The sequence below is a fragment of the Herpailurus yagouaroundi genome, unplaced genomic scaffold (assembly GCF_014898765.1).
Source record: "Herpailurus yagouaroundi ecotype Mexico unplaced genomic scaffold, PumYag 221, whole genome shotgun sequence".
Taxonomy (NCBI): Eukaryota; Metazoa; Chordata; class Mammalia; order Carnivora; family Felidae; genus Herpailurus; species Herpailurus yagouaroundi.
In genome coordinates, this window is record NW_024412452.1 from 10,888,772 (window position 1) to 10,908,723 (window position 19,952).

At 53.3% G+C, this 19,952-nt stretch overlaps 1 protein-coding gene across 6 annotated transcripts in view; it reads left to right on the plus strand.

The window, feature by feature from the left end:
• The window catches only part of SFXN5 (sideroflexin 5), a 117,328-nt gene that overhangs the window by 60,074 nt on the left and 37,302 nt on the right, over positions 1-19,952 (plus strand). For all 6 annotated transcript variants that reach the window (XM_040458539.1, XM_040458535.1, XM_040458533.1 and 3 more), the window contains 4 exons: positions 1,254-1,307; positions 2,302-2,358; positions 3,748-3,813; positions 15,086-15,176. In XM_040458539.1, the coding sequence (XP_040314473.1) occupies positions 1,254-1,307; positions 2,302-2,358; positions 3,748-3,813; positions 15,086-15,176 (268 nt within the window). The remainder of the gene's footprint in view (positions 1-1,253; positions 1,308-2,301; positions 2,359-3,747; positions 3,814-15,085; positions 15,177-19,952) is intronic.

A 19,952-nucleotide genomic window follows, 5' to 3' on the forward strand; every position in this document is an offset into this window, starting at 1 on the left:
AAACTGGGATCTCATTCTGGGGAGAAAAATCTCATAATTCCTCATTGGAACTATGGAATGGCTTTACATTATATAATTTTATTCAAACTGATATGGGCCAATAAATATAAATGTGTGTGTGTGTGTGTGTTTGCTGTCTTAAAACATTTTAATGTTTAAAACATGATTTACAAATGCTGCTGAGGATGTCTAGAATTTGATTTACTGCATAGTATTGGATGTTTATACTTGCTCCTTACAGAAATTCTTGCCAAAGAGCCATTTTATCTACAGGAATAATAAATAAGTCAATATGTGGATGGTTGTGCACATTTTTCCCATATGCATTGGTACTTGGTAGATGTTATTTTGCTCACAGGCTCTCAAAAGGTAAACTTGAAAGAGACACATGGATCCCTGAAGTCCAAAGTTTGGCCACTTGTCAAGATGAGACCATTAATGTTGACTTAAACCAAAAAAAACAAAGTCAGCAAGCCTAGCTCTTAGGTGACATTTGGGCTTTGGGAATAATGAATCCAGACCCATGTAGCGGTGCTCAGCCATATGTGTGTATTTGTTCATTCATTGATTCATTCACTCATTTGACAAGTATTTATTAGACATCTATGTTTCCTTCAGTAGCTTAAACATGGTGTAGATTTTCTTCATGGAGGCTCAGAGATAAAAGATCTAAATTCCCCCCCGTTTGTATTTATAAAGTGCTTAAGGCCCTTGAAATGATTTTTCTCATCATATTTTAATCTGCACAAAAATCCTATTGGATGATGAGGGTGTGAAAGAGAGCTGGGTTAGCTGAGTGGAAGGAAAGATGTTCCTTCTGTTTGCTTGTTTTTATTGTCCCCCTGCCGTCAGTTATGGAAATAATACATGCCCAATGCTTAAAAGAATATAGGAATATTCAAGAAGAATGCGAGAAAGTACTGTATAACGTGACCTCCAGAGACATCTACCTGTGGGGCTATAGATTTGTTCATGAAGATACATATATGCTTATGTTTGTGTATATGGTTCTATGTGCGATGTGATGTCTTTTCTTTAACAAGAGTGGGATTGTGCTGTAATTTAATTCTGCTACCTGGTCCACTTCCTTCGTGTGCCATCTCACATGGGCAGCAGTTTGTATGTACACATCAGCCACCTCGGTTTGTACAGATCCAGCTTTACTTTTGCTCATGCCTGTGTCATTTTTCCTTGCAAAAGTGTAGGATGGTCCTTTGGCTTTATTCAGTCTTTCCTCTCTTTTTCTCTCATAGGTAGTTGGTCTTCTCTTGCCCAACCAGACACTGGCATCCACTGTCTTCTGGCAGGTAACAGTCCCTGGCAACAGAGGGCCTATGAAAGGGGGCCCCACAAATGCTGGTTATGATTCCCCACCCCAGGGTCTCCCATCCAGGCCCCTGCGGGAAAGCCACCCCATTTCCCCCGCCCTGACCCAGAAGCCACTGGGAGAACCCCGGGACTTCAGATGCTGCTGAGCAGGTCCCAGCGGCCCATGCCTAGGCCATTTTATGTGACTAATTTTTGCACGAGGGGAGGATGGCTTATTTGTGGCCGCCCGCTGCTCCTTGGCTGCTTGTCCAGAGGCCTGTGACCTCGAGGCCCTCAGCAGCATTTTGGTATAAGCCTCACTGAGATCTGTGGGGAAGGTGAACCCACCGCCAACCCCAAGGTAGCAAGGTGGGTGGGGGAATATCATAGACCCTGGTGTCCACTCCTAGAGCCTGGGCTATGGCTCCCTAAAAACAGTTGAAGCTCTGTGTGTGTGTGTCTATGCACAGAGAGCTGGGCAGGAAGAAAGCCTGTCTGTCTTCAGGAAAAAATGTCAGAGTCTTCCCTGAATAAAACTCCTAACGGTGCCCGCATCAGGGCACGGCAGGTGGCGCAAGACACCGGGCTGGGATACTTTTGAAAGAGGTTCACGGCTGTCCGTAATTCCAGGGGTTACACGTCCGCTTTCGGCTCAGTAAGGAATATAATAAGAATTAATGTGTCAGAGGCAGTGAGGCCCGTTGGGGGCAGTGAACGCCACAGTTCCGGGAGAGGTGACAGTCTCTGGATGGGGATGAACTGCCGGCATGGGCAGGACCGGTGTCCTGGTTTGGCAGCAACTGAGGGGTGTCCCAGGTTTTCAGCGCTGATGCTGGCGCCATCCCAAGCCAACTGGAACAGTCGGTCATGGACAGAACCACCCGTGAGCTGGACACAGCATCCCATTGTCTTCTTGGAGGCTGTGGCCCCGCCGGGGTCCAGGCCTGGCTCCCACGCCTCCCCTGACTTCTCCTCTCCCCCCTTGCCTTCCAGTGGCTGAACCAGAGCCACAACGCTTGTGTCAACTATGCAAACCGGAACGCTACCAAGGTGAGCCGCGCGGAACGGGCGCTGGTGACCCTCAACCTCCCTCCAGGGTGGTGTGCCACCATCGGGGGCTGCTTCCTCTGAGTTGAGCATTGTGCTTCTCCAAGCACCTTATTGAAATGGCCACCCCTTCAGGAAGGGCCCCACTGGGGAGGGGCTGTTCAACAGGAAGTGAAGAAGGCCCATGAAATGGGAATGTGCCTGAAGCAGTGAGAGAGATGAGCTCCGTTGGCGGAATCCTCCTTGGGCAACTCTTATCCCCAGATCTTGGATTGGGATGGCAACAGCCACATGGGGACTGAATTCCCCTAAAGCTTCCTCCAAGCTTGCCTGGAAGCTGCCTTGGTGCCCCCAGACTGTGGGCTGTAAAGCCGAAGGGCTGCTCCTGAGGGGTGAGGGGTCTGAGGGGCCTGTCACCTCCTCCCCAAAGTCCCCTGCGCTCCTGGGACAAGCTCAGGGTGGAGGCCTGTCACCCTTCTCTTGTCCCGGAAGGGGCTGGGCCCCCAGCTTCACTGGTAACGCTGTATTTCCTGCACTTCTGTCCAAAGGCAGTAAGATGGGAGGAGGAGTCTAGGTCCCCTTGGCGGGGGGGGGGGGGGGGCCCGTCAGTTTGGGGAGGAGAGGCTGTGGGCATCCTCTAACCTAGGGGGGAGATGGGGTAGGGTTAGTGGCTGGGCCTTGGTGGTAGGAACTTTGGGGCCTGAAACTCTGAGGACGCCCCCCTCCCCCGTCCAAACCTTCAGTCCACATCTCGCGTGTGTGATCCCACACGTGTACATCCCTGCTTGGATGGCTCTCATGTGCCTTGAACCAAACATCTCCAAAATAACAGAGCATAGTTAAAGGCAAGTTCCTCAGCTCTTTCTTAATTTTATATGTTGCAACTTGGGTTACATTTTTCCTTAGAAACATTGAGCACCCCTCGCCTATTGGCATGGAAGCCCGGTGGCCTCATGGGTTAAGGCCGGGAGAGCCAGCCAGGCACAGCCAGCCGGGACACTGCCATTTTCACCTAGACAGCCTTCTAGCTGCCCTCAGCCCGCTTCCAGCACGCATCCTCCCTCCACTGGATATGCTTGCCCCAGACGTACATGACCCACCTTGGCCCTTGCTGTTGTCTACCTCCAGCCAGCAGTGTCTGCCCCTGAGCTCTCTAGAACAGGGCAAAAGTGCAGTGGGCCCCTTTGGCATCTCCCTGGACGTTCCTGCCCTGTATTTCCTGTATGGAGCTGTGCTGAGGGAAGCCTGGCTCCCTTTGGCTTCCAGAGGGATCTTTTCCTTCTCACCTGTTGGTGGGCAGGACTGTCTCTTGCTGGCTGGGGCTGTTTGCAAGGGTGGAGTATGGCAGCTTTGGGCACCCAGGGGGCCTAGAAATCTGTCTCTGCCTTCCAGCCTTCTCCTGCGTCCAAGTTCATCCAGGGCTACCTGGGAGCTGTCATCAGCGCCGTCTCCATTGCTGTGAGTAACTCTCTCCCCACTTCTCTGTCCCACTGCTCTGCAGCTGCCCCTCTCCCCTGCAGCTCTGGCCAGACCTGTCTGAGGTCAGGGCCAGGCAAGGATGTGGGAGACAGAGGTTTGTGTGGGTGGGCCACCAGGGCAGGCTTCCTCGGCAGACAAGAGAGTAGATTCTGGTGACACTTTACTAGAGAGACACAAACTTTAACACAGAGCGCTCGAGATTTTGGAGAGCCGGCGGGGAGGTGAGGCGGTGCCCATGAGTGATGCAAAGGGCTGTACATTCCAGCTGAGGGCAGGACGTCTGTCCCTAGTAGGGCCCCTTGCCCCAGCACCCTTGTCAGAGGAGCTCACTCTCAGTAATGTGGCTGATGCAGGAAGCAAGGGGCTCAGGAACAGCTGTAAGGCTGGCCCAAATGCTGGCTCCCCTTTGCTCTCTGCCCGAGCTCCCAGGGCACTATTGTCCTCTGTGGCCTTGGTCATGTGGTTACATGTCCAGTGCATCCTGGAGGCCCTCCACAAGACAGGAATAGTTTCATTTGCATTCCTCAGGACTTTGAGAATAGAGGAGCTATTAAGTAGGGGAGGTTTGTAAACTGGCTGTGTGAGTGTAAGGCTGGATCCCAGATGAGGGCTGAAGGCAGGTGACACAGCAGGGGCCTGGGCCAGAGCCACAGTGGAAGCTCAAGTTCCCAGGACCTTGGCTACACTGGTCCCACCCTTGAGCCCACCCTTGTGCCCCCGTCATACTCTCTAGACCCTGGCTGGGTGGTCTCCTATAGCTGACTCCAGAGGGTGAAAGTGTCTTCACAACTTTTGTTATTTTATTCATCACACAATAAATACACGCAATTGGTGAGAAAAAAACTTACAAAATGCAAATTCAAAAATTCACGTATAATGAAAGAATTCACATATAATAATCTCTTTGCAAAACCCACTTTCCTTATCTTTCCCATGTCATTAAGTGTAATAATTGTTCACAACTATGTACTAACCCACTGTACCCTACACCGTCGTTCATTCCACTGCTCTGGGAAAGTAGGGATTTGGGATTGTTCTGAGATGGCTTCTTTTACTCTGCTCCCGTGTGGACCACGTCCTCTCCAAATGACCCGTTGGGGAGTGATCCCCACTTCATACCAAGATTGAGCTCCCTCCCCAACTCGTTGCCTTACCCCAAGCCAGGAGCCAGACATTGCCTAATCTATTCAGATGGCTCGCCGAGAGACTGCCAACCCCACCCTGGTGGGGTCCCCAACCCAGCAGAGACTTCATTTGGGGTCATACAAACTGGCAGCCTCTGATTCTGGGGGGCTCCTGGCAAAGGTGACGGCTCTTGTGAGAGAAGGAAAGGGACTCTGTCACCTCCTCCTTGCTCTTCATGACAAGAGGAGCTGATGGCTCTGCCCAGTTTAGCAGCTTGAAAATCCCATCTTCCTTCTTTGAGATTTAAGGGTGGAGTGGGGTGGAGTTGAGGGGAGGAAACCACTGAGCAGCCCTGACTGGGAAGGGCTTGAGCCCTATCCTGGTGGGATGTCCTCCTCCTATAGGCTTGGGGCTTCAGGCTCTCAGCATCCCCAGGCCTCACTGTCCCACCCAAGGGCCCTTTGGGCATTCCATCCCTCCCATTTCCTAGGATCTGAGCTAGCCCAGATTGTGGGGTCGGGCCTCTGACGCCCAAGCTGCTGTTCCTGGGGACTGGGGGCCCTCCAGGCTCTCAGAGCCAGGATCTTACCCTCAGGGACCAGAGGCCTCACACTGGGCTGTCACAGCCCCCAGGGGTTGCGCCTGTGCTTGGGACATCCCAGCTCCCTTCCAGAGCCCTCAAAGAGGCTTTTCCTGACCGTGCCAGCCCAAACTCTTCCCACAGCCCCAAGGCCTAGAAACTTATGGCCTTCCCACACACCCACTCAGTTACACCCCGTGTCCTGTCCTGTCCTGTCATTGTTCTACTGGCTTACAAGTTAACCAGGGACAGGCCCTGTGTCTTCTCCCCCATGGAGGGGGAGTGAGCACTGCTCCATAAATAATTGTTAATTAGGTTGCTGATTGATTGCCGGCCTCAGGAGGCCCCTCTCCGCCTAGATCCACGAGTCTTAGCCGTGGCGGCGTCCCTCTGCCTGACGTCTTCACACAGTGAGGGTCTAACTCCGGCAGATGGAGCGGAGTTTCTGACTTGGAAAATCTGCAGCTTGCTTGCTTTTCTTTTGTGTGTGTAAATCACAAAACCTCCAAAGAAAGAGGCTTTATTTTATTTTCCTTTCCCTTGTTCTCTGGAACCCTGGGCCCTCGGCCTCATTAACTGATCTCTGCTTCAATTAGTGACAAATCCCCTCCCAGGGAGAACCTGTTAGGAGGAGAAGACCTGCAAACAAGTGTCACGGCCCCAGTGGTTGGCCCAGCTCTGGCATTAATTAAAACGAGTCCCTACAAGCAGGCGGCGTGGATGGGGGTGCTGACAGGCTGAGGGCAAATCCCAGGGACTAAGGGCAAGCTGGAGTGGAGGCTAGGCCCTGAGAGTCCAGTCTCCTCCCTGGACCTTTCCTCTCCCTCAGAAGAGCCAGAGCCCTGACCTTGGCCAGCACCCCCCTGAATCAAGGACCCCCAGTTTGCACGGCCCCCCGAATGAAGTCTCATGCTGGTTACAGGACCACCAGTGCAGGGGTAGCAGCCTTTTGGTGAACTCTCTAAATAGATTTGGCAATGTCTGGCTTCTTGCTCGAGAATAAAAAAGAAATTTTGTCTTAAGTTATTTTTGAAATCTAACAGTTTGCTGTCTTTTAACAAAGGAAGCCTCTGTCAGTCCTCACTGTATTTGAATTTGGGGGTTCATGTTGAGTATTTCTGTGGTCAGCCCCCCTCGGGCCCTGGCTACACAAGAGTGAGACCTACTCACTCCCTTCAGGGGAGTGTATACGGCAGGCAGTTGGAAGGTGCGAGGGGGTCACTCCGATTGGTATGTTGTCCTTCAAGACGAGGAGAGGGAAAGCTGAGGATATTCTGTGGTAGAACCAGAATTCTGATGAAGGTGACCCTTCATCATATGGTGACCTTCACCATACAGGGTGTGGTGGTAAGTAGGGAAGGGGCCCCCAAGTCACACGAGGCCGACTCTTCAGGACAGACCGGAGAGAGCCGAAGGCAGGGTTGAGGGTTCCCGGTAGAGGGCACAGCATGTGGAGAGGCATTCAGGAAAAGGAGACTGTGATGGACTCCGGAAGTGATGGGGATGAGGTGGCAATGAACTGAGGAGTAGCAGAGCCGCTTGTGAAACACTGGGAGCGCCTACTCAGGAGTTAGGGGGCCACGCCGGCAGCGCTGGCTGGACTCAGGGACCTGGGGCGTTGCAGGGAGGGCGGGCAGAGTGGGCTGGAAGAGAAGTCATGGCGGGGCGGTAGGCCCAGCAGATGACCCCCATCATGGACATCAGGCCCTGGTGAGAATGGACCTGTGGCTGGAGAGGAAGGCTCAGGGCTGAAGTCCTCCATGCTGGTCAGGAGCTGTTTGGTACATGAGAGACACTTCATGCCTGGCTCTCAAACCCCTCACCTTCAGCCACGTCTTAGGTGGCTGAGCTCTTTCCCTCTTGGGGAATTGCTGTTCTCCACTCCCAAAGGGTCTGGGCCCTGAGGGGTTCTTTCTGAACAGGATACAGTGGTTGTCTGTTTACCTTTACTAGATATTGGAGTGCAAGGAGGTGTCCCAGGAGGTTCCTGGGCTGAACCCCTACCCCTCCCAGTTCCCATTGCCTACTGGGAGCTCCATGTCCCGGTATCAGAGTGGCAAATAATCACAATGGTCATAATGCCTAACACTTCTGGAATGCCTTCAGTGTGCCAGGTACTGCTTAGGTGCCCTTCTCAGTTGTATCGATGAGGACACTGAAGCACAGAGGTGAAACCAGTGACAGAACCAGGATTCAAACACAGGCTTAATCGTACACTATTCTGCTAATACAAAGACACCATTTTCTTCCTGTTCCCAGTTGTGGCCTAAGGTGGAGGGAAGAGCCAAACAATGTTCTTGGCTTCCAGTTTAAAGGAACTGTAGCCATGCCTCCTGGAAGATAAGTCTGCCCCCAGGTACCGTGAGAACAGTGGGGACTGGAAGAAAATTTTTGAAAGGCTCCTTAGGTGTAATGGGGTTAGACCCACTATCCAACTTCATACTTGGTTCCTGCACCTGTGCTTTCTGGCCAAAGTTGAGCCAGTGGCGCATATTTGTCCCTGGTCCAGAGGCTCCTTGTTCCGCCTCCTGCAAGAACCAAGTCTGGCTAGTTCTGTGGTGGAAGGCATACTTCAGAGTGTTCTTTGTGGTTGAGGGTGTACCTCAGGGTGTTCCCTGTGGTCCAGGGTGTACCTCAGAGTGTTCTCTGTGGTCCAGGGTGTACCTCAGGGTGCTCTCTTGGTCCAGGGTGTACCTCAGAGTGTTCCCTGTGGTCCAGGGTGTACCTCAGGGTGCCCTCTTGGTCCAGGGTGTACCTCAGGGTGTTCTCTTGGTCCAGGGTGTACCTCAGGGTGTTCTCTTGGCCCAGGGTGTACCTCAGGGTGTTCCCTGTGATTCAATCTATACCTCAGAGTGTTCTCTGTGGTCAAGAATGCACCTTGAATGTTCCCTATGATCCAGGGTGTACCTTAGAGTGTTCTCTGTAGTTGAGGGTATACTTAAGGATGTTCTCTGTGATCCAGGGTGTACCTCAGGGTGTTCTCTGTGATCCAGGGTGTACTTATAGCCTTGCTGTCTTTCTCTGGGCCTAATGGAGGTAGGGACCATTAACCAGAGAATCCAAGACCAGAATGTTAACTCACTGCTTTCCTGTGATTGGCTTTCGGGTTGGAGGGCCCATTACATGGACCCTGTAGCAGAATCTGAAGTTTTCCAGAAGCCTGCAGATGGTGATATTGGCAGTGGTGAGTCCAACGTGAATATGGGTTCTGCATCTATTCTATTCTGGGGAGGACAAGTTGTGTCCCTTCCTACGTGTAAGGGGTCTGATGTAACTGGTTTTCTAGCAGGTGGCCAACGGGTCCCTACAGGACACGGTTCAGGGATCAGGATTGGTCTCTGTTGCTGGCAAACAACCCTCTTAGAAGCAGGTGAAGCTGATTGGTCTGTCAGCCTGTGTATGACTCTGTCTCAGCCACCTTGGCCCTTTGCTCCTGAGCCTGTCACCAAGCAAGAGGCTGTCTGGGGCTGCAGGACAGTTGACCTCCACAGAGGGTCATGGGGTCCGCTTGGTTGCCAAGAGTTTATCCTACAACGAGCGCCCTCTGCTGGGCATTTTTGGCACCTCAAAGATTCTTCGACCTGCCCCGGCCCTTGCTCCACCACCTCCTAACCATCTCGTTACATTATCATCCACCACCCAAGAGTAGATCTGATTTCGGAATCTCATGCCATCTCTCCTTTCAGGCATGCCCCTTCTCCATTGTTCTCCAGGACCCCTTGGGTCCTCTTACAGGCTCTATTAGAGTCCACAGCTGGCTACAGACAACCCGGTATTTCATGCCCCTGACGCTCTACTGAACCTCCTCGTTCCTTATCTGGTTGCTTCCTACTTACCCTTCAGGTCTCAGTCAGGCATCCCCTTTCCCAGAAACCTTCACGGCCTTGGGGCCACCCCTTCCAGGCCCCTCCTCCTGACAGAGTGACGAGCCGTCTGCTCAGGTGGACTTGGCCCTGTGTGTGCAACGTTTAGCACTGCAGAGTTGTTTGCTAGCAGTGACTGCACAAGGCAGATCTCCCTTGCGGCTCTTTTTTTTCCTGCCTCAGAAATCACTCACATGATGCATTCTAGAATATTTATTAAGCACCTACTCATTTCCCCAGGCAGCAGGAATTCAGTGAGGAGTAAGGGAGACACAGGCCCTGTACCCAGTACTTAGGGCCTACTGGGAGAGATGGATATTTAGTAAAGAGGCCACAGGTAAAAATATTTCTGTGCTATTCAGTTTTAAATAATATACATGTATCACCTTATTCCCAACCTTTTAAGGAGGAAAATCAATATACACTTTGAGACTGTGATAGGTGCAGGGAAGGAAGAGGTCCGGGTTCTGTGAGAAACTGTAAAAGGGGAGCCCTGAGTGAAGAGGAGGGCTGTCTGACATTTAAGCTGAAAAGGGAGGAGGCCAAGGGAGGGCCGTGCTTGAAGGCCCTGAGGAGAGAGGTGGTGGGGGGAGTGAGGGAGGGAGAGGAGAGAGAGAGTTGGCTCAGGGGAGGAGCAGGGCAAAGGCAGGTGGCTGGAGCCTTGCAAGGGGGCGGGGGGGTGGGGGGGTCCTGTGGGTCTCTATCTGCAGTGAGAAGCCACTGAAAGGCTAAAGCGAATTGATACCCATTTTTAGAAGATCGTTCTGGCTGCTGTGTAGGGAGCTGATGGGAGGGAGCAAAAGCAGAAGCAGGGAGCCGAGTTAGGAGGCGGGCAGTTGTCCAAGGAGAAGAGATGGGTGCTTAAGGTAAGCAACAGGAGCAGAGAGAAGTGGTTGCATTCAGGATACCTGGGAGACAGGACAGGTAGCCCTGCATGCCGAGTTGCATGTGGGGAGGGAGAGGCTCCTATCCAGGAAGACTCGTGGGTTTGGGGCAGGAGGAGCTGCTAACAGTGGGACAGGACAGGGTGTAGGTGAGGAGGAGCAAGGGAACCTTCATCCTGGGAGTGTGAAAGGGGAGCACCTGAAGCCCCTCCAGATAAAGGCATCCTGCAGGGGGTTGCAGGTTTGTGGAGGACACAGCCTGCTTGCACTGCTCAAGCCCCATCCAGCGTCTCCTCGCTGGCCTCACAGAAAGGAAGCTGCTGGTGGCCTGGGGAGGACCTTGGTGCTTAAGAAGACAGCTATCAGCCGTACAGCTCATGACATGGGAGATCTTGTGTCACAGAGCCCCTTATCCCACCTTGGGAGATTGTCAGGAAGCCAGTCTTCTCTCTTCTGTTCCTGTCAGCTGCCTGTGGCAAATCCACTGGCCTGGGAGCCAGAGCTTGGAGAGAAGTGGCCAGAGACGGTCTACTGCTTCCTTAGGTCATTGCTGATGTCCCACGGGGTCTCCTGGGCTCTTGCTCCTCCCAGGACCCCTGTCTGCTGACCACAAGGGGAATTCGTGTGCAAAATCCACACCCTGTTTGTTTTCTTCTCTGCCAAAATGGAGCCCCTGTTTGGTTAATTTCTATTTTGTGGCTTATTTTGAGGCTGTTAAAACAGACCCTGGGGGACCCTCAGCAGTGATTGTTCCATATCTCATTATCTTTCCCAAACCCGATTATTAGCTCAGATTTTTCTGATCGCTAGCTGCTGTTCGTGATGAGTTGTGTGCCATTAATGCCAGCTGGTTCCCTTAAACAGGACCCACCATGCCAGGGAAAATGAGCTGGCATTCAGAGCCACCAGCCACTTGGCTTTTTAATTTTAATGGGCTCCACCAAATGTTTCAGGCCAAAGGGCCCCTGAGGAATCAGAACAGACGGGCTCGCAACCCTGGTCTGCAGCCCACCCTGGTTCCTTCCCAGGCTGTGGCCATCCTAGCTGCTGGGACGGTAAGGCCTGAGTTGGGGGCTGTGGCAGGAGTGGGAATAAGTGCCTGCTTGACTCTCCTTTATTTGTACCTTCCTGCTTTCGAGCTCATCATCAGTGGGTGTGCAGGGTGACCTCACCAGCTCCTAGTCTCCCCACTTTGCTGGTCCCCGGCCCCTTCCTTGGCTCAGGCATGCTGGCCATGCTCAGGAATGAGCATGTCGGGAAGACCCCAGTGGGGTTCAGGGAAAGGGCAGGCCAGAAGAGATCTGGAACCCAGGCATTGTTGTTTCTCTTCTTTCCTCCTCCCTACCCTGGACTCCCACCCAGAGTTGGGGGGACAGGCTGAAACACTCACTCTGGACTGTGCCAGTCCTAGCCAGAGGGAAAAACAGCCAGCCAGGGAGGCTTGAGGGCAAGTCTGAGTGTTTGTTACAACCAGTGACCACTATTCCTTGTCCTCCCACTACACTCCAGCCCTGCCTGCCCCCAAGAGGCTGCCAGGGGAATGTCCCAGCTGCCTGCTGGCCTCCTGGAAGACTCCTCCAACACGTCCCACATCTTTCCAAAAGGATGTTGGGGGTGGAGCTGGAGTTTGAACCTAGACCTTCTGTTTGATAGCTGGGATGGGAGCGCAGGCAGGGCTGGATCAAGGGCCCTATCTTTGCTGATGGGAGCTGCCTCCCATTCATCTGGGCCCTGGCCCCAACTGTGGTCTTTTCAGGACAGCTTTTGCTATGCAAACAGCAAGTTTTAAATGGCACACTAGACATTAAAGCATGCCTCATTGAGATGGAAGCTACAGAGAAAGTAAATAGCATAGTTAAGAGCAAAGCTTTGGAATTAGCAGACCCCTGGGTTCAAATCCTAGCTTTACCTGCCCCGTAATAGCTGTGTGTCCCTGGGTAAAGTTACTTAACTCCTCGGAACTTGTCTGAACTTTTTTGAATCTGTAAAAAGGAGCAACATACCTATGTAATTTATTTTTTTAATGTTTATTTATTTTTGAGGGGGGAGGGGCAGAGAGAGAGGGGGACAGAACATCTGAAGCAGACTCTGTGTGGACAGCAGAGAGCCTGATGCAGGGCTCGAACTCACGAAGCACAAGATCATGACCTGAGCTGAGCTGAAGTCAGATGCTTAACTGAGCCACCCAGGTGCCCCATGCCTATTTAATTTAGGTATTTCATGCGATGTGCTCAGCACACGGCCTGGCACTTCCCCGTGCCCCTTTCCTCCTCTTCTCCGTCACCAACACCTGTGTCATCCTGTCTCCCTCCAGACTTTCCCACTCTGCACTCTGTAGGAACGTGTTCCCTGGCATTTGGGGGGAGGGGGGGCCACAGAAATAGACAGTCACTCACTGCTGAGAGCTGGGGAGACCTGGACTTGGTGAGTTCCATCTGCGTGGCAGGGCAGCCTGGAAGCAGGGGAGCAGGGCCCACTGTAGGCTAGCAGCTCCCTGGCCTGCCCTGCCGTACCAGTGAAGTGTGTCCAAGCTGCCGCACATCTCCCTGCCTCCCAGCCTTCCCTTGAGCAAGTGACAGGGAAAGGACAAGGATGAGACTCTGAAGATCAGCTTGAGGCTTCAAATACAGACCAGATGCCCAAGAGCCCAAGCTGGGTTTGCCCGGGAGCATCCTGGCTCCGTGAGGTCCTGGCCTACCCAGGGGCTGACAGGTTGGCACTTCCTGTCTTCCCAGGTCACCGTGCCATTCTTGCTTTGACTGCTGTAGTCACCCTGCAGCCCTGGAGGCCTTCCCAAGGCTCTGCATCTTCTCCAACAACTCAGAAGGCTGAGGCCAGAGCCAGGGCTGTGGGGGCAGGGTGGCCTGCTAGTGACCAGGTGTGCCAGAGCTGAGCGCAGGCTCCCCAGGCCCCCTTTGGCCAGGTGTCCTGCGGCAGCCGCCGCTGCCCCTCCTCCCAGGAAAGACCTCCAGGGCAGAGTCTGGTTCTGGCCTCAGTTTGGGGCAGCAGTGGCCTCTATACATCTGCTTCTGGTCTGGCCACGTGTCTAGCCTTTTCTCTCTCCACGCCTGGGCTTGTGCTGTTTTCCCCACCAAAATTCTCTTTCCTCTGCCCTGCCTAACCCACCTTTCCTCCCTCCAAGAAACCCCCCTTCCAGCCTTTGCTGATCTCCATCCATTCATTTGTTGGTTCATGCATTTATTCCTCAGTCACCAGTTGATTGAGCAAGAACTACATGCCGTCCACTGTCCTGAATGCTGGGTACACAAACATGAAAAAGGCATGGTCCACCTCCCCTGTCCAGCTGGGACATCACATCCATGAGCCGTGAACGGAGTGGCAGGAAGGAGGGATCGGAGACATGTGAGGGAGCACCTTCCTGCCTGGGAGAGGCAACATTCCTACATGGCTTACATTTTTGCATAGCTTCATTTATTTAGATCCCTTTGTGCTCTAAGCTCATGCGAAACACTTTGCATACATTCTTTTTTTTTTAAGTGCATTTATTTATTTTGAGAGAGAGAGAGAGAGACAGTGCGCATGCGTGTATACACGTGTAGAGGAGGGGGCAGAGAGAGGAGAGAGAGAATCCCAAACAGGCTCCATGGTCATCACAGAGCCTGATGACACAGGGCTTGATCCCACAACCGTGAGATCATGACCTGAGCTGAAATCAAGAGTCGGATGCTCAACCCCCTGAGCCACCCAGGAGGTCCTACATAAATTCTTGTAACAGCCCTGGGATGTTGTAGATATTACGGTCCCTTTTTACAGACAAGGAAACCGAGGCAGAAAAAGGTTCAGTGACTCCCACTGTTAGTAAGTCATTGGAGGTGGAGGTCAGAGGTGGGCCTTAAAGAGCAGGTGTGGACTGAGTAGAGAAGGAAGGCATTCGGGTCTCAGGGACCAGCATGGGCAAAGGCCCCAAGACCAGAAAGCTCCCATAGCATCTGGGGAGCAGTAAACTGGATTCCCGGAAGGAGAATGTGGGGTGTTGAGGGAGTAGGGAAGCTGCGTGAAGGAAATGGCACCTTTTCACACAGGTCACGGGAGGAGCTGGTCATGGTAGACATGGTGGGACCACGTGTTCTAGAAGAACAGAGGATAGCATGGGGGATGGAATAGAATGGGGAGTGCCCAAGGGGAAGGCGAGGCGGGGGCCCAGTGTCCCAGGCTGGGTGAGGGGGCTGGGGTCTACGTGAAGAGGGCAGTGAGCCCAGGATGTCACCCACTGCACCCCCATCCTGCTCTCGGCTGCTCTACTTAGTTCCACAGTCACCTGTGGGCAGGTGTGTGGATCTCCTTCTCCTGAGCTCTCGAGGTTAGGCTTGTGCCTGAGCCCATAGCAGGGCCTCAGAAAAGGGGTTCCTAGAGGTTGAGGTGGGAATGAGGGTTCCCACACTTCGTTTACTTGTGGATTATGTGTTCTTCTAACAGCAATCTTTCCTTTTTCCCTCCTAAAAGAGGTTGTGTATGTGTGTGGGGGGGGAGGGGTACATGCATGCGTGCACGTGTGTGTGTGTGTGTGTGTGTGTGTGTGTGTGTGTGTGTGTGTAGCTGAGACTTTCCCCTCACCCTCTTCTTCGTGGGCTGGTTAACTGGAATGACTGGGCAGTGATGCTTTGACTAGTGACCCTGGAGCCTGGCAGCCCCCGATGACATTGAGGATTTGGGGTCTGGGGCACAACTTCAGGGGAAGACAGTGCCGTTCACTCTCTGCTCCTGCCCCAGCCTGCCCCCCCTGCCCTAGTTGGCCAGGCCGCTGCAGCATCATGAACTTTCTGTTTTCTCTTTCTAAGGTGGGCCTTAATGTCCTGGTTCAGAAAGCCAACAAGTTCACCCCAGCCACCCGTCTTCTTGTCCAGAGATTTGTGCCATTCCCCGCTGTAGGTAAGACTTGAACCATGCAGAGGTATGCAGGGGTGTGTGCAGGCGTGTGTGTGTCACACCTGGGTGTGTGGGGCTGCAGGGCTCTTGGGGAACTGGATGCCTTTCCAGACTTCTTCTGACATAGGGGGTCTCCTGGTGAGGGCAACTAGAGCAAAACATGTGTAGACAGAAGTGAAGGTGACAGGGGCGCTGCTGACGAGCTCTGTGACCAGGATTCTGCTTTTAGCTCAGGGATTCTTAACCTGGAGCCCCAGTCCCCCACAGGACCAGTAGATAGAACACAGGGGATCCTATGAACTTGGCTGGGGAAAATACCTACACTAGCCTCTAGCTGAAATTTAACATTTCCTTCCACTGGGAGTGTAGGCAGCAAACCACAGTAACAAGCAAGAGCTGTGACTTTGTCACCAATAGAAATCACGGATACTTTCACGTCCTGTTACAGTTGTTACAGAGGTTTTAAAATACCGTTTCTGTGCCACACTGACTCAAAATTATGATATTGATTCAATCCACTGGTAGGTCTTGTTTTTTAATTCGTTAGTTAAAAAGCACACCTATGATTGTATCACAATTGAAAAAAATATTTGGCAATGTATTCCAATATAATCCCTTTATTTTTTTTTTAATGTTTATTTCTTTTTTGAGAGAGAGAGAAAGAGCATGAGTAGGGGAGGGACAGAGAGAGATGGGGGACAGAGGATCTGAAGCGGGCTCTGCGCCGACAGCAGCGAGTCCCACGTACTCATATTATTCATATTCAGGTAATTGTGGTGCGTGCGTGTGTGTAGAGGGGATTTTGCTGCCTCCAGCTAAGTCTTTGCTGGTCTTGGAGCCGCTGAGCTCACAATAGATGCCCCCGGCCAGCTCATCAAGCCCAGCCTGGCTCTTAAGAAGCCCATGCTTTGTTTGGGGAGAGGGCCCTATAGCAGAATGTTTTTAAAAACTAAAAAGAAACAACACTGAAAGAAGCATGAAGCAGTGTGTGATTAGTCGTCTAAAGAGAAGTATACGCCTGAACCATGATACCGAGTTCCCCATTTGATGCCAGAGGACAAAGATAGGGGCCGGCCCAGGAGTGGTGTCAGGTCCCGTCACCTCCTAGGTGCCAAGGCTCAGTCTGAACAGCCCGAGTCAGACCCAGGCTCATGGTCCCAATCTCATTATTCACCTCCAGGGTTCAGCTTCCCCATCTGTAAAATGGGGGCACTGATACCTACCTTCCTGCAGCCCAGATCTGTGGGAGGGCCAAACGAGATTACAGACCAGATTCCATTCGCAGGAAAGTGCTTTGGAGCACCTAAAGAGCCCCGTAAGAAGGTGGGAGATCATTACCTGGCAGCCCCCGCCTCCTCGTTGGCCAGAAGCTAATGAACTCCCAGGACCAACTGCCCGTCTGAGCCTCAGCTGACCCAGATAATTGCTTAGCAACTCCACACTTTTAATGAACTCCCAGCTATTTCTGGCATGGGCCACTAATGGAATAACTCTTTAGATCTGACTTTGTTAAGGGGCCTAATTGAGTGAACAAGGCTGCCGATCTTGCGTTCCTCGCTATTCTGGGCTGGAGGGTCAGATGTAGCCTCAGAAGGTGGCAGCTCTTAGCTGCACTGGACTGGATCTGGGACTCGGCCGAGATGCAATCTGTCCTTGAGCCAAGCTTCAGACAAGGACTTTGCCAGGGGCCTGTTCCAGCCTTGCTCTGCCAGTCATCTTGCTGGATGACCTTGGGGGTGGTCTTAACCTCTGGGGCTCCTTCAGGAGGAGGGTCCCTGCTTTCAGGTTTGACCCTATCTGTCATGCCCACCCGAGACTTTAGGACCTGTCCCTCTTTGGGCTCCAGCCTGATTCTCCTCCTGTCTTAATCCAAGAGGAGCCTGCAGGTCCAGCCACTGTCAAATTGTCTTGAGATCCCACATATCTATAGTCAGTTGCACAGGTTGCACACAATGCCGTTTGTAGTCCTGATAGTCCTAGTTTGCCAGGATCCAGAGAGCAGCAGATCCTTTCTGGCTGCTTCCTCAGGCCTGCTGCCCGAGTCCTAGCTGAGTGCCTGCCTCCCTTCCACCCCTGGCTCCTGTCTCTCCTTGTCCACATTGCAGGCTTCCACTTCCCTGGCCCCGATGCCCTCCCAGGCCCATCTGCAAACGGATACCTCCTAACCCCCCGGGTAGATGTTGACACGGTGGTGTGCAAGATGAACAGACATCCCCCTCACCTGCTTTTGAACCCCTGGTCCTCTCAGGCCATCATACAGACCCTGCACTTGGCCACCCTTCACCTTGTTCTCAGGCTTAGACGTCTTCTGTAAGGCTCACTGCATGCAGGCAGGGCCTAGGTCCCTCCAGGCATTCATCCTGCTTTCCATGGCGGGCTAGACCAGACTAGGCCAAGCCATCGTTAAGGCCACCAAGAAGCTTGCTCAGGATTTGCTTTACCTTGTAGAGGGTTCTTTGCCCTTCCGACCCCTGGCCTGATGGGGAGACAGGACTCACAGAGCCATAAGTGCTCACAGGAAGGAGGTTGAGGCAAGTGGAAGTGATCAGATTAAGCCCTGGCTGTTGGGATGTGTGTGGGGGCTTGGGGGTGGTGTGTAGAGCAGAAGGGGGTCTTCATGGTGAGGGAGGGTCCTGAAAGGGCCTGTGTGCCCTGTGCTCAGAGGCCATATCCCTACTCCCTCCCTCAGGGAAGGAGGCTCCCAGGAGCCGGTTGCTTCTTCCCGCTGCCCTGCCCAGTGAGTTCTGCCCTGTTCCAGCCTGCAATCTGGAAGGTTGAGAGGATACCTCTCTTCACTGGGCCCTCCATGCTGCCCAAGAGAGAGGCCTGAGACTCTGGGCACAGGACACCTCATTCCCCCACCTGACTCCACTGATTTTACCCCTCTCTGGCTTTGGACCAGACCTCACTTCAGCCCCTTCCCACTGGAACATGTGTGACAGACATTGCAGGCCTTCCTTGGGTTTGTAGGGGCTCCACAGCTCTCCACATTTCCCCCAGCATACCTCTGTGGCCTCTCACTCCCCACATTGTCTCTCTGGGAGGACCCAAGGCAGGGTGAGCCATCCCCATTTCCCAGAAGAAAAAAATTCAGACTCTCTGAGCTGGCCACCGCCCAGGCCTTGAAGGCCCAGCCCAGGCTACTTCAAGCCCACTTGGATAACCCCTCACCCAAGCAGCCGCGAAACTGAGGCATGTGGTCCAGAGGCGCCCCCCAGGAGCACCCCACCTCCAGGTTCACCCTGGTTTTTTAGCTAGGGTTGTGCGTGTGTACGTGCACGCATGTGTGCTGAGTACGTGGGAAGCCCTGAGGACACTCACTGAGCCCTTCTCTCCCTCACGGTGGTTTCAGAGCCTTGCTGTGCCCCGGTCCACAGCAGCAATCATGTGGGAAATCTCGGTTTCTATTTATACATGGAGATGTTAGGAAAGACGGTGAGCCCAGGAGCATGTGTGCTGGCATCAGAATCGATTGGGGACTGGTAATTAATTTGTTTAGACCTTAATTAATTCTCCAGTTCTTTCTTATTTGTGGACTGTCACGCTTAATTGTGTTCAGGAGCTCGAGCTCGGAGCAGGCCCTCCATTAATTGATGGGTGCTGTGAGGTGGGAGTTAATGGTTTGGGGAGCTGGGCAAACAGTGTAATTAAAGGTCAGTAGAGGAGGCATTGGAAAAACAACCCCCCTCCCCCAGGTCCACCCACCAGTCTCCATGAGCAGAGTCCATTCCAGGGCAGGCAGACCCCACAAACAGCCTTCTCTTGAGGCCTTAGGCTGGGAGCTGGCGGGACTGGCCAGTGGGAGGCATGCAAGGTCGCGGATGCCGCAAGGGGGCACTGGTGAGAGGAATGGGCACATTTCATCAGGAATGCGTGGGGCAGGGCCTTTAGCCAGGGGCCTAGAGGTGAGGATCCCCAGGTGCCACCTGGCAAGCAAATCTCCGTACGGGGCTCTGCATATATGTGTGCAGGAGTCAGGGAAGGAAGCCCTGAAGGTCACCCCACCCCCACCTGCTTGACTGAATCCATACCCAGCAGGGGACAAGACCCCCATGTGGGCTTTGAGCTCCCTCAGGGGAGGCCGGAGCCTCAGCACCTGCCAGCTGACTCCTTGCACGGGCGGGGTGGGGGGGAATAACCTTCGCGTATGGGCCAAAATGCCAGCCTCATCATCCCTTTGCCGGGAAACGCCTTCTTCCTGCACTGTCTACAGCAGTCCCCTGCATTAAATGTCACAGCTGATTTCATCACCAGGAAAAAATCTCTGTGTTCACCGGGGAGTCCGTTCCTCAGGATGTCTGGGCAGTGTCTGGGAGGTCTTCTGTTCACATGTCTGCCCTCACCCCACCTCCTTGCTCCCCTTCACCCCCAGGCCACGTGGGTCTTGGTGTCCTTGATTCCTTCTTTACTATTCTTCCCTTGGTGTTCAAGCCTCCCTGCTTGCCTCGTCCGGGAGGTGGCCACGGCAATGTGCCCGAGCCCAGAGGGCTGGTCCTGACCTCCTCAGTTCCTCATCCCCTGAGGTGCACCTGTGTCAGCTGTGGCTGGGCCTCATGACGTTTGTCCCTTCCATCCAGGTCAGTGATAATGTGGTGTCCGCAGCCCTTCAGCTCCTCTGTCCTTTCCTTGACCTAGTCCCTGCCCATACTCCTTTGGAGCTGTGGTGAATCTTCAACCTCCCGTCTGCCTCGCTCACTGGTCCCAGGCCTTTGAACATGGCCCTGTTTGCCTGGAATCTCCACTTCCCATTCCCTCAGCCCCCATCCTCTGCCTTCTCTT